This window comes from Anguilla anguilla, chromosome 16, assembly GCF_013347855.1.
Source record: "Anguilla anguilla isolate fAngAng1 chromosome 16, fAngAng1.pri, whole genome shotgun sequence".
Classification (NCBI taxonomy): Eukaryota; Metazoa; Chordata; class Actinopteri; order Anguilliformes; family Anguillidae; genus Anguilla; species Anguilla anguilla.
In genome coordinates this window covers 19,110,496-19,125,050 of record NC_049216.1, presented here as the reverse complement: position 1 = coordinate 19,125,050, position 14,555 = coordinate 19,110,496, and the positions used below count along the sequence as shown (strand labels likewise).

The following is a 14,555-nucleotide window of genomic DNA, read 5'->3' as shown; positions in this document are numbered from 1 at the left end:
CGTGCAAGTGGTACTGCAAAACTAGAGCTCCATAACTCAGCTACTCAGCCGCTGGAAAGTGGAGTGAAAACAAGTAGCCTTTCAGAAGATGCCCATTTATCGTTATTGACGATCCTTTCCCCCGGCAACACACCCTTCACTTCCACACCATATCAGCAGCACCAATCTACAGCACATTTCCATGGTAATATATGCTGCAGACACCTAAAATTAATGTCATCATTCTTGCAGTGTTTCCATAACAAAAGTGGCCGTATCCAACTGCACGTGCGCACACGTGCCTGTGGTGCAGTTCATTATCCCGCCTCCAGTTTCTGCGCCTCCTCCCGGTCCTGCTGGTCCTGTGCACCTGGACGGGGAGGTGAGTTTGAACAGGGGTTTCCCACGCGGGCGTGGTTTTCGCCCCTGCCGTGCTCCAAGCTCCATCGGCGTGGGAGGAAGGGAAATGGCGGCAGACGGGAGGGGGTGGCGACTTTATGTGGCGAGACAGAGCGGTTACCGCGGGGGCGAGCGGGTTGCCATGGGACGCGGAGCCACCGCTGCCAGCTGGCGGGGCCCAGCGGGGGAGGAACGCGCGCGTGTGAAGGGCCCCCGGCTGGGCCAGTGTTCAGATTGATTAACACTCAATCACACTTCGATAGGGGCACTGGGGCCTGGTGCAGCGGGGGATAAAGGGGACTCGGGGTGGGTATCCAAAATGCCCAAAGGACAGTGGCAAATCACCAAAATGCCCTGAATGCAAAATGCTAAACTGGGGGGCTTAGTGTGCCAGAATGCACTAAGGACTTCACATAGTTAGAACATCTCTGTCAGACAGATGTCTGCATCATTCTGAGGAGGAAAAAAATGTCCATTTGTGCAGAGATGACAATTGGACCACTTGAAATCAATGGTATTGTGCAAGGTTTTCAAAGAGAGCAGGAATAAAATATTAATTCAATGATAGCAGAATAAAATGATTTATTTTAGTTTCAATCAGCAGTTTCTGATCAGAGGGAGCATGAAAATGTTCATACGCTACATCTGTTACAAAATGTAAATTGAGTTATGAAATGGGGGGGGGGGGTAAAAGGTGGTTGGCTCTATTCTGAGAACTGAACCAGTGAGGCAAAGTAAAATGGAAAACTGTGCTCTGTAGATGCATTAAATTTAGTCATTAAGTCCTCTTTCTTAAATTAATAAATTATCAAGGAATTTTTCTCTGAAAAGGAACCTTTCATCTCGATAAAAAAGGATAATCTAATTCATTACAGTAAGGTGTTATCAGCTCAGACAATGCCAGAGCTAATTGGTGATAGTTGTTCAACGTTAATGCTCTGTGTGTGAATGTTCTGTGCGACTGCCGGAACCTCAAAACTTTCTAATCACACTCAATTGTGTATTTTTAAAACGCAGCAGTTATTTCTAATCAGGCACTTTTCCATTTCCTTGCAGCTTTCTTGCAGGAGGAGAAGATGGAGGAAAATAAGAGCAGTTAAGAAATGCCGTGTGCATGACGAATTTTAAAGGACTGTAGAGCCAGTGCTCCAAACAGTTTCTCCTTAAGGCTCCTAATATGAATACCGTGTGCATGAGAGCTATCTCTTCAAAATGGTTAATATTGAATGCTATTATCCAAGATCCAGGCTGCTATGCAGTAACTAGTTAATACACTAGAACATTGAAGAATGCCAGAAGCAGGGCACCATACACAATGTAAATCAAATATGTACTTCAAACAATAAACAAAGTAATAATAAAGTAATAAAGTAATAATTATTGTAATATTAAATGAATGTGTAAATTAGACATTTATCCAAAATAAAACTTTATCCAAAATATGTCATTTAAGAGATATGGAACTGTGAACAAAACATTCTCGAAAGGGAAATGTTTCATTTTTGATAAAGTTCCAAACATGCCCCCTCACAGAACAGACAGGCACACCAACAATACCCAGTGCACCATGGCTGGGACTTCAAAATACTGCCACCTCAGTAAAGAACCAAGGCCGCACCTTGGAAAAGAATGACCCGCCCCCCTCCCTCAGCACCAAAATTGCAGCACTCCTGAAGATTGAGTTTGTAAACAGGGGAGGTTTGTCCACAGAGAATTCATGGGGCCATACCCAATTACCAGCAAGCTACACAAAACAAAAACCAGTTTCACAAGTGCTTCTCCCATATGCTTAAATGCCTCTCTGTCTTGAGTTAGCCCCAAACCGTTCTTTGAAGCTTTGGGAAAAGTAGCAACAGAGCAGGGGAATGGGGAATCCAAGGCTTAAAATCTTTCCTGATCATCAGAGCAGAACTGAAAAGTCTACTGCAAAATTTTGTTTATTAAATATAATAAACCAAATTTATTAAAGTTTATTAAATATTTCCAACTAATTCTCAGGCATAAATCAATGGCACATCTCCACTATGACACAAACACGCACCAGGATTGTTTTTATATAAGACTCCCACATTCACCATCACACAGGTACAGTACACAGGGAATTCTGTACTGTCAGCATAGCATTAGCCATATAACTCTATTTGATGGAAAAAGTCACACAAAATTTCCAGAGATTCACTCAGTGTCAGCCCCCCCCCCCCCCCACACACACACACACACACACACACACTACACTCTTTATCTCAGAGACTTTTAGCATTTGACGGAAAGAACAATGGAACGTGTCAACACAGAGCTCATATCTAGTCAAAAACTTAAGGTTTGTGGGTGCCGAATTGTCTAAAAAGAAAGAGAACCGACTCACACTCTCAGCTAAAGTAAGATAAGAGTTTAAGAGACAAAGAAAGTAAAAAAAAAATGATCATTGAACTGGGTGCAATAAAGATTAACAGATACAACAGACACAAAATAAAAATGGCTTTAATGCTTCTTTTGGTCCCTGCATGCTAAGCAGCGGTGGTGTAAATCCCTTTATCCCCTCAGAGAGAGGGAGGGAACAGGGGGAGGTAAAATGGTGCAGAAACAGCGATGGAGGGAGGGAAAGGGAGACCTTTCACTTCCCCCACACCCACAGAGACCAGATGCCTCCTCCCACCTCGTGGTCTCCTTCAAACAGCCTGGATCCAGAGCAGGCCCCACAGGCTCTGGCAGGTAGTTACTAGGCCTCCTCTAGAATAACTTCAGCCTCCCTCAACTGCTGTCAGCTGGGCACTGAAGCCCACGTCTCCTCTATTCGCAGAGCTGGCCTTACCGCTGGGTCATGACCTCAGCTGATCAACACGAGGTGATGAATGAGTTATTGACTGGTGTCTTTCCCCCCACAAGGACCGCTCCCTGTCAATGTCACATCTGTGTCATCCCCCGGTACTAAAAATCGAGGCATGCTTGCATACAGACCCCCCCCCCCCCCCCCCCCCCCCCCCCCCCCCATGCACAGACATGTAAATACAAACACACATACTGTACACACACACACACACACACATAAACAACCCAGGGGCCCAGAATTTTTGAAAGACCCCTTCATGCAGTATCACAAAATTGCACACAATTTATCTTGCTCCAGACATTTAAAATCAACTGATTAAAAACGGAATCACTCATTTTAGTTTAGCTAACAATGATATAATACGTAACTCACGTTTTTCTTTGTGATCACGTCGCTCATATTCATCTGTGAAATATGTATTTCACTCATCAAACAGCTAGCCCAAGCTAGCTCAGCTAATGATACCACACTGAATGACCTGACAGACTGGTTTGCCTGTTGACATTTATGCAGGACACTTGTATTTGCCTTCTGAGGAGAAGAACTCCTAGGTTCAGGTGTGCGTTTGGATGGACACATCACGTTCATATCAATCAGCACAACAAAAGAAGCCTGCACCCTTTATATGCTACATACATTTGATATGACATGTTTAATGCTGAATGAAGAACAATGGACCCTTTTAAAGTCTTCTTTACAGACACACAAAAGGACAAGGGAGATAGAGAGATAGAAAGAGAGAAAGAAATAAAGGAGAGAGACAGCGGAGAAAGAAAGGAGACAGAGGAGAGAGAAAGAAGAGAGAGACAGAGAGAAAGGAGGGAGAAAGATTAGAAAGAGAGAAAGGAGAGAGAAAAAGAGAGAGAAGAATCATTTAGAAAATTAAAAGACGCTTTCCAGCTGTCTCCCATTGGATGGCAACCTTTCAATTACTCAGTGCTCAAGAGTACTATGCAACAAAAGATCTGTCTACTGTACTTATCTTTAAGACAGTGCACTTGGAGAATTGGAGGGCAAGTTCCCTAGATCAGTCAAAAACAGATCCTTGCACAGTAAAGATCATTTTCAAAAAACTGCTCTAAAATTTTTTTTAACTCTAAGTAGTTTATGACCACCAGACAAATACATACACAGTGTACCTCATCCATCCATCCATAAATTATCTATACCCGCTCATCTTGGGCAGGGTCACGGGGGGTGCTGGAGCCTTTCCAAGTGTGAACTGGGCGAGAGGTAGAAATACACCCTGGAAAGGCCGCCAATCTATTGCAGGGCACACACACCATTTGTACCTCAGCATGCCTGCACAAATTTAATCGTTCTTTCTACGTTAAGCAGAAGTCTAAATTGTCTTAGAAGTTACTATCTGGGCTACATAACTGGCTACTTAAAACAAGACAATTTGGACATGGCAGTCTGTCATTTAAAGGCAAATGGTGTTTGTGAGTGTGATAATCGTATATAAATATGACCAAATCATTTCTCATTTATTCTTGTCATTTCTCTCGTTTTTATTTTTTATTTTTTATTGTCATCATTAGAGCCCTTACCACTAAAGCAGGCTTGTGAGTCTTGTTAAAACATGTATAATGCCAACATTACAATTCCGAGTTGTTTGTTCAGTGAAAAGCCATTTTTAAAAATTCAATCAGATTTAAAGAAATAAAATTTTAAAAAATCAATCATATTAAATGAAGCTGTTAAAAATGACAAATCAAATCAAATTGCTACCGGCTTATTTCCTAGCTAAAACTTCCCATCACTTCAATTTTTTTATATTATTGAATTCTGGTGTGGTTTTATGAGTATTGTAATGTAACCAGAGTCTATAACCTAGCTCCTCATAGGGCATTAATATCTCTCTGTTATATAAGTTCAATTAAAAAGCTTTGGCTGAACCACAGACAGAGCAGAAGGTAGGGCCGGAAAAACGACCCTTGGTCCAGGGAGAGAGTGAATTATTGCCACTGTAAATCATATTCAGCAGAGCTGCGCCAGAGCAGCCCTCTGCAGGCACACACAGGCCCGTAAGAAAGGTAAATATGCACTAAGCTCTAATCCATGGGGTACAGAGGGACTGAGGACAAACAGGCTTGCATACGCACACATGCTCGTACACACAGACACACACACACACACTCACACTCACACATGCACACACACACACACACACATACACAGAAAAATCACAGGCACACACACTCACACACACATACACAGAAAAATCGCACGCACACACACTCACACACATACGCATGCACACACACACGTGCATATACTCACACACACACACACACACACACACACTCACGCACACACTCACACACATACGCATGCACACACACACACGTGCATATACTCACACACACACACACACACACACACTCACGCACACACTCACACACATACCCATGCACACACACACACGTGCATACACACACACAGACACACGCACACATACGTGCACACACAGACACACACGTGCATATACTCACACACACACATATACACACACATACACAGAGAAACAGAAAGGCAAGGACAGCTAAAGTGTAAATTGCTGAAAAAGTGTGAGTTCCATCATTAGAGCTGCACATTTCATCTGCCTGGTATCACAGCAAGCCACTGCAGTGCCTCCAGACGTAAGTCTCTCACACGCACACACACACACAGACACACAGACACACACACACACACACACACAGACACGCACCAAATATATGCACATATTCACTAAACTACAGTCAATGACTATTTAGTCCCCCCCCCCCCCGCCCCCAAATGCATTCTGGTAGTCCCACGAGGCATTGAAAAGACAGCTATAAGTCCTGCACTGTGTGAATCAGGCTTTCAGAAGCACAGCTCAGAAGACTGTTAAATAAACCGGCACAGCCCACTCCCAGAGGTCTGCTGTGAAGGGACTCCATCATTTACCATTAAACACTAGAATGAGGGCCATCGCTCGGCCTCTGATCAGCGCCGATGGTCGGGCCGCTGATTAATGGGCCGGGCTGGGATGGGGACAGCTCCACCACCACACAGATTTGAAAATAAAAGCCGCTGTCAGGAGATTAATAAAACTGCTCCGCATGCATTAAAGACCTTATGAATGCATCGACACAGGAGAAGAATTTATTGTCTTTGTGTGTGCAAGTACGTGCGTGAAAATGTGTGCGTCTGTTTGTGTATGCGGTGGGGGGAAGGGGGGGGGGGGGGGGGGTGTCAGACAGTTATAAAATCTGCTTGAACTGTACGTGATTCAACTGATAATCTGTGAAAAACTGAAAAAACTGCTATTTTATAATCAGCAGGGAAAAATACCTAGCTTTACACCTCTTTTACAAAGCTACCAGTGAGAAAAACGGCAAGGGCATGTGGAGATACAGAATGTAGGCTGTTTGTTTTAGATTTTTGGCGAAGGGGTAAAGTCCATGGATTCTAAGAGATTTTTCCTCAGATTGACAGGTTTTTAGTCACCAGCTGGAAGAGTCAAAGACGGAGAGCAGGAACGAGTGGAAGGAGAAGTGGAGGTGGACACTCACGGACACACAGGTCTCCGCTCTCAAAGTAACCCGGGCAACACTGCGAGCGGCGCCTGTACATGGTCCTCACGCCCCGCCGGTACGCCGTCTTGTAGCTGATCCTGAAACACAGAGGGAGGGGCTTGTTTTCTGTGTCCTTGACATCCCTGGCCGTGCGTCTCCCGTCTTATCTGCCCTCACAGGGCCCTTGATAGTGGCGATGTCACAAACACTGGCTCTGTCCAATGACTTTTCAAACCCCGCCCACTCCATGAGGATCAGACCCTGCCCACTGTGTCTTAGCAGGCCCCTTAACCAGCAGCATACCTCTGTGAGCTCTTCCCAGAAAACACCTGACAATTCAAATGTCCTCCTTCAAAACCACACGGCACTTGCCTTAACTGAGGCAAAACTACGCAAGTATGAAGTATTCCCTCCCTACAGCGACGGACATCTTCTGGTCCATTTTGGATGTCTGCAGCAATGGCTCCCTGGCTTTTAGTCGAAGTGTCAAGCATAAATCTTAATGCAGCAATTTAAACTGACGCAGAGTCTTCCGACAATCAAATGATCACATGAACCAGACAACTGTAAATACCACTGACTGCCCACCCCGATACAAGGCAATAAAGACCACTATAGATTTCCTGTGATGGAACCTTCCCTGGACTGACGGTTTTATATGCACGTTGATTGAGGAAGAATCTGTAGTCTTGCTGCAATGGAATGGAGAGAATAGTTCTACACTATAGTGAATTTGACTGAGAGGAAACATATTTACATACGCCTCTTTTCAAATGCAAGGCAGATGATGAAACATGGAAATGCAACAGACAGCACCTGGGCTTGGCTACAGAGCTGTGGAGAAATGGACTCGTTAAGCCAGCAAACGCGGCCAAGGTGGGAGCTATCCTGGGCGTGTCATTAGGTGAAAACCGCCTCACTTAACAGCGGTCATCAACTAAACACGTCAGCTTCGGGGGGGGCATACCTACCTGTGCCTGGTACACTTGAACCAGTTGAGGATGTCGGTGCATCTGGTGTAGTAGATCTGGTCAAAAGGATGAGCGTACGACTCCTGGACAGTCACCGCGTAGCTGAAAGGACAGAAAGCGCGGAGGACATGGGAATGGGTGCAGGGAAGCGCGGCCAAGCTGCTGATGCCGTCCGGCCAGCGCAGGCTGGGACAGGACGCCTGCCGAGGCCGTCCTCGGCGTCCGCAGCGTGTGCAGCCAAGGCTGAACGATTAAACGCTGTTCTTTTAACGGGATTTACGAGCGACAGCCCCGCCACCGCGCTCCCCTGTGTAACACAACCGCTTCCCTGTGAATTAAGCCTCTCGGCTGTTTCTAACAGTTACTCAGGAAACCGGCGCATTTGCTTTTCGGGTTTCTCTTAAATGCAGCACCACCTTAATACATTATAATCACTGCAGGAAGAAAACCTATGCACCATTTATTATAAACTAGTTTGCAAAAACCTTTGAGTGATTTCATCGTTCACAAAGGTCTTTCTCCAGGACCTCAAGACAAAGCTCATGAATAATAAAACCTGATTTTTCTCCAAGGAAACTTTGTCTTTATCCAATAACAAGGAGAACCTGATAGCCCCGCCTCTGTGGACTGGTTACAAAATGCCATACTGCACATCAGACCATACTTCTCTCCTCCCTATTACACAAGGAGAAGGCAATTATTCCTGTTTATATTTCATAACTGTCCTGTCTCAACAAACAATTATTTTGGGGATACGGTTGCGTGGTTGCTGTGATTGATTAAGTTGTGAGCGAACTGATCATTCTACCAGCGTGTTTAATTTTCTATGTACACTCCCCCCCCCCCCCCCCCCCCCCCGCCTTCCCCAACACCCACACTGCCCTTCTCTTTCATACCGGGGAGATAAGTGATGCAGGCCGTGTGAGACACACCCTCTGCACGCAAGTCAGAGCCGCAATCATCCCGCCCCTCCACAGTTTATGAGCCGTGGAGGTCACATGACTCCCAGTCATGCAGAAAAGCGCCTTTCGCCCCCAGCAGTGCTTAATGTGTCCAACCTGCGGACACTGGACTGCCCGTTTTAGATGAGCGTATGGAACTGTGTTCAATTACATACAGTTCAACTCCTTGGAATTCCAAGTAATTCCTTACATCACATATGCATTAAAAACATCAATTGCTTGTGTGTTACTAAGCCCAGAGCACTGTGGAGTTTTAGCAGGGCGTTGTGTGAGTCTTGGGTTTGATGATGGAACGTTGCTCACCTCTCCCAGTGACTGCAGACGTTGGGGTCATCCGGATTGAGGGCTTGTGTAATAGAAATAAGCCCCAGCAGAGTCCAAAGGACCAATGACCTTGGACAGCCTCGTCCAGCCTCCATCTTAGAGAGAGAGAGTGAGAGAAAGAGAGAGCAAGAGAGAGAGATAAAGATTAGGACCACATGGACTGAAGTGTCACAAAGACTGACATTGCACACTTCTATCATGCACTGTCATTAAATTCCGCATTACACCAGCAGGGTTTTATTAGGTTCTCTGAGCTCACCCTGGGGGGACAGGAGATATGAGCAACACACACTCACACAGTTTCCTCAAACATTTTGGACTTTGAAGGAAACACGTCGAAATACATCAAAACAATGAAGTAATTCAACCAGTTAAGACATAAGAGGACTGGGCAGGACAAACATGGGAGGGGCACGGTCGATCGCTCTCCTCAGGACCTGCAGGAATGAATGAGCATTCGGGGGGGAGGGGGGCAAGAATGAGTATTGGGGGGGGGGGGGCACTCCTCAGAGCAGCAGGGCTATGACAGTGACATAAGACTTTGGCGGTCGATATTTTAAATTGTCAGGATATTTCATCAGGTCTGTGACAGCTGAAGAGAACACACGTGTGATGAATGGATCCTAACAGTGACAGATGTGATGCATGCAAAACTTCAGCATCTGCAGACTGCCATGAAGGGCGTATGAATGGCATACAAGAGGCGTATTAATTTGGGGAGAGCTGGCTGGGCAGCCTTTCGCGCTGACTGCGGAGGGAGCTATGTCGGGCATGTCATCAGAGGGGGAGGGAGGTCTGATAGACAGTGAAACATCACGCTGACAACCAGAGTTCCCTGCAAGTGCCTTTCTGAGGCATGCAAAGGAGCCCTAATAACTAAAAAAGCTGCTCAAACCATCTCTGCACGTCCTCCTGTCACACAAACTCGCCTCTGCGCAAGGTGCTGAAATGACCTGCAGGCAGATTTAGTGTGTGCGTGTGTCTGTGCTTTGCATCCAAGCATAAGTGTGTGGTGTGTGGGTGTGTGTGTGTGTGCGCGCGCCTGTATGTGCATGTATAGATTTGCGTGTGTTTCTGTACACACATGTGCAGGAAAGCACACTACCAGCACTGGAATCGCTTTTCCCAGTACACGCATGTGTCCTTAATTCATGAGTGAGAGAAAATCAATGTCCCCTCTGTGGTGTCCCTTAGAACCAGTTCATCTAAGGAGACAGAGGTCAAATTCATGTTCACTTCAGTAACAGACTGATTAATCCACTCACACAGCTAATTGGACACTGACCCGGTATTCACACCAAGCAGGCAAGCAATAGAGGAGGAGCAGGAGGAGGAGGATTTTGCATTTGCAGCTGCAAACCCTTCAAATGTGTTTTAAAGGTGAATTTGTTCTCCTCAGGCTATAACTGCTTAAGATAAATCTGCAGTGCTTCTCAACCTTGCAAGTCACCTCACTGTAGATAAAGGAGTCTCAGTCAAACAAGATGCTGCTTTTCAAAGGGTATTTATCACAAAATACATATTCACCATTGAGATCCAGTCCCCTGTAATAAAGAAACAAATGTCCTTAACATCAGCAGAACCCCTGGATCAGAAACTACTCAAAACGGACTGCATCCTCCCTCCAGGAATTAGTGTCATTAGGAGAAAGTGAAGAGCTATCGTGAGCGGGGGGGGTGATCTGTCCTTCCATATTGATTTCTGATTGATCCAAAACCCATACGTGATTGATAGCTCATGAAGAAAAGCAACAATGAATACTGAAAATCTTTCAGAAGCCTAAAGAGCATCCGTACAGACCTCCACCACAAAGTTTCTGTTCTGTTAATGAAGCCATTTTCAGAACGAATAGCCTAATGATTAAGGCCTTGGAGATCAAATGACTTTGGACCAGTTTCTTGAAACGGCATTGTCAGTGTCCTAGATCAACTGATTCTAATAAGAGTCAACAGGAAGAAGAAAATGAGTATTGTTTGACCACCACAGAACAGTTCACTTGTTGAAGAGGAGAAAGGATGTCAGGAGGAAGGATAGGCAAGACCAGCAGTGAGCCAGACTCGCGCTGTGACACTGTGGGCCCCAGGCCCGCAGCATCTTAAAGTGGCTTTGAGGGACCAAAGAGGAGGGCAGGTAATCACTGTGAACTAAACATTATCAGACCCAGGTAAGCGCTTGCTGGACTAAGCAACCAATGGGATGTATGTCCAACAAGACGTGTGGGGAACTGAAAGAGCAACAGTGAGTATATTACACTGTTATTTATCTATTCAGCAGATGCACTTTTCTAGAGCAGCTAACAAAACTGTGCATACATCAAGATCAACTACAGATAGAAAAACTGGTAATTATACAGGGTAAATAAAGTGTCATTGTGAAAAACAATGCTGGAGTCAGAGATATATCATTAAAAAGCACGTACACACGCACACACACACACGGAAGATGGCACACGGCATGATGGTTGTACATTTTCAGCAGAATAAATCTTTAAGCCAGAGGCATTGATTAAACTCCATTGCCTCCCTCTAAGCAACCCATAAGCACTGAGCATATTAATCCACAGCTGTGAACAAATTAGGATGACAAAAACACTTCAGGAGATGCATAACTAAAGAACAATCTCTAGTTACACATTTAGAGAATTGAAAGGGCTCCATCAGAGAAATCAAATTAATGGCAGGATCTAACAGGGGAAATAAAAAGTTTTATGACACAGGACATAATAGAATATTATTTTCCATAACAGATGGACTGCATGATTAAACTATGTGACCAGAAATAAAAAAGGGAAAAAATGATAAATGATTAGTTCATCAAAATCAAAAAAGACTAAATTGTCTCACCAATTAAGAATCATTAATTTTCATTCAAGAAACAACAAAAAAGCACTCAAAGGGGCACAAGAGATGGAGTGGAGAGCAGCGTAAAAAAGAAAAGCATGTTGAAAGATCCAGATCTCCATCTCTGACGAGCAGACAGTTTTTCCCATTTCCATGGTAATCTCCCACCCACGCACTCATAAGGGTAAAGGGTTATGCTTCTTCAAGAGGATCCATGCTATTATCACTCAGAGTGGCTTTTCAATAATTCCTGAGGAATGAGTATGTTCTGTGCATTAATAATGCCGAGTATTACAATGAAGCCGTTATATTCGTGGCAGAGAGCTCGCCGTTGTCACTGTCTTCAGAAGACTCAATAACTTCATTCTTCCTGCACAGGGGCAATGGGTCGAACACTGTGTTTCTCTACCCTAGGCCTCAATGTGCTGTATTGCATCAAAGGAAAAAAAAGATTCAAAATGATGGATTCCCGTTAAATAACACCAGTGAACAAATAAGCCCTTGGTTTCTATCATCAGATGCAATAATGACCCTGAGTATTGGTCAAGGCAGGCTTCGCATGAGGAGGAGTTACAGGGCCGTTGGGGTCCAGGCCAAGAGGAGCGTGGTGCAAGGAGACAGCTAATAATCTGCACCCCAGATCTCCCTTTGCCCCAGGGTAAGAAAAATGATTATTCTACACACAGGCATTCCATATTAAATGAGTATAGATACTATCAATGTTGAGTCAGGCCATACTGAGTAAGGAAGTAAATTTAAATGATAATATAAAGCTAAAAACGCATAAGACAGGCTACAAAAAGTCAATAAGACAAAACCAAAAGTAGAGAACCAGGTTACACTAGGTTAAGGCTCAAAGTCAGGCCACCATGAAACTACATTATGGTAAGAGATTACAATACTAAGTAATGAACTGCATTAGGAAATTGCTTTCTGTGAAAGAATAAGATCAGAAGTACTGGCAACTCCACTGCCAACATTATATTAACCATGTACATTGAGTGTTCAATCCAAATAAAATACCAAAAGGATGCTGCAGCAGGGCACACTACCTTTAGGAGCAACCATAAAAACAAGGGGCTTGAAGTTTATCCAAGCTCACTGCCAAGAGAGATAAAATATGAGAGGTAAGAGAGAGTGACATTTTAATAAGATCTACCATTCACTGACAGAAAATCTATACAAATAACATTTTTATCACACAAATACATTTGTTAGTGCCAAGACAAGTTTAAATGTCCAGGATGTGCAGCATTCTGATGATGAGATGACATCATAAATTACTAAATTTGTTCTGTGAGAACATATTTTTAAATGAGGACATTTTCAGAGCAAGCAGGAAATAGAGGGAGGGATAAATTTTCAGAGCTGGTGGGAGTAGGAGGGGGAGATTTCCTGCCCATCACAGCCGAGGAATTTAACCAGAAACAGATCAACAGTAAAATCAACCCGTTCTACCTGTGTAACCCTTCATTTTTGGTTGAGTTTCCAATGCTCTTCTGGGCTTTGGGCTTTATACCAAACTCAGGCAACAACTGGATAAAATAATGTTTACTCTGGAATATGGCAGACAAAACAGAGAACCTGCGTGACCAGCACCTTTCCTGCTCTTCTTTCTCTCTTCCAGAGTCCCCCCAGCTTCTCGTATGCGATGTGTTTCGCATATGAGTTGACTGTAAAAAAAAAATTTTTTTAATTTAATTTAATTTTATCCCCAGCTGTACAATATTGTTAGAAAAATAAATAAATTAAAATAAACTACACAACATACGTTTACATCATCGAGTTCGATATCATTTATAATGATATCATAGATCTGAGGATAAAATTTTAAAATATATATATTATTATAAAATATTTATATATTAAATATATTTTTTACAATTAAATAATAAGCAAAACACATCATTTGGAGAGAAAAGTTGTGTGATTGTATGCTCATGAGAATTTGTAATGGTTTTCCTCTATGGGAAATCCCAGTGTTTAAAATCACTTCCTAGGTCCACTTCAGTGGACGAGAATTTAACTCTCTATAAACTAAACTGCAATACTGCCATTTGCCCAAAATCATGGCTTCAACTGTATAGACACTGAAACACAGTCTCTTACAGGCCAAGTGAAAAGTTGACTCTTGGATTTAATTTGACTCCACTTCATACAAGCATTCCATTCAGAAAATCAAATATTTGCAGAAGTACATGGTCTCTAGGCCTACTACATTAAAACCGTAGCCTACACATTTACTGGCTTTCACACAGAGGGGCATTTTTCTCCCCACATTTTCCAGTTGTTTTGCAGCTCAACGTGCTTTTGCAAACAATGCTCTGCAGGGGAAATAAAGAAAATTAATGACTGTTTTTGAAATGACGAAGATAAAGGAAAACACACGATTTTCGCAATGCTACAGCTCATGTAGACTATGCTATACTCTATACTTGTGCCCTCTCACTATAGTGCAGGCTTATTTGGGTCATATGCATACTGGCCAGGCATACCCATGGCTGCCACTCCCCTGTTGTCTGATAACGTTTGTTGTTCACATATGCAATTTTAACGACCGTCTCCACGTGTTACAAGTGTGACTCAAAAATGAAGCGAATTTGAATTTGAACGACCGCCTCCACGTGCTACAAGCGCGGCTTAAGAACGAAGCGAAGAGCCCAGACCCGTTAACCCGCTCAGTCAGTTCTCTGGGCCAACGTCAC

General features: G+C 43.8%; 1 protein-coding gene across 2 annotated transcripts in view; it reads right to left on the bottom strand.

Annotated features, from left to right (window-relative positions):
- Positions 1-14,555, bottom strand: part of LOC118214826 (multiple epidermal growth factor-like domains protein 11) — an 85,257-nt gene that overhangs the window by 55,344 nt on the left and 15,358 nt on the right. For both annotated transcript variants that reach the window (XM_035395080.1, XM_035395081.1), the window contains exons 2-4: positions 8,990-9,105; positions 7,725-7,826; positions 6,751-6,851 (exon numbers count right to left, since the gene is read on the bottom strand). In XM_035395080.1, the coding sequence (XP_035250971.1) occupies positions 6,751-6,851; positions 7,725-7,826; positions 8,990-9,105 (319 nt within the window). The remainder of the gene's footprint in view (positions 1-6,750; positions 6,852-7,724; positions 7,827-8,989; positions 9,106-14,555) is intronic.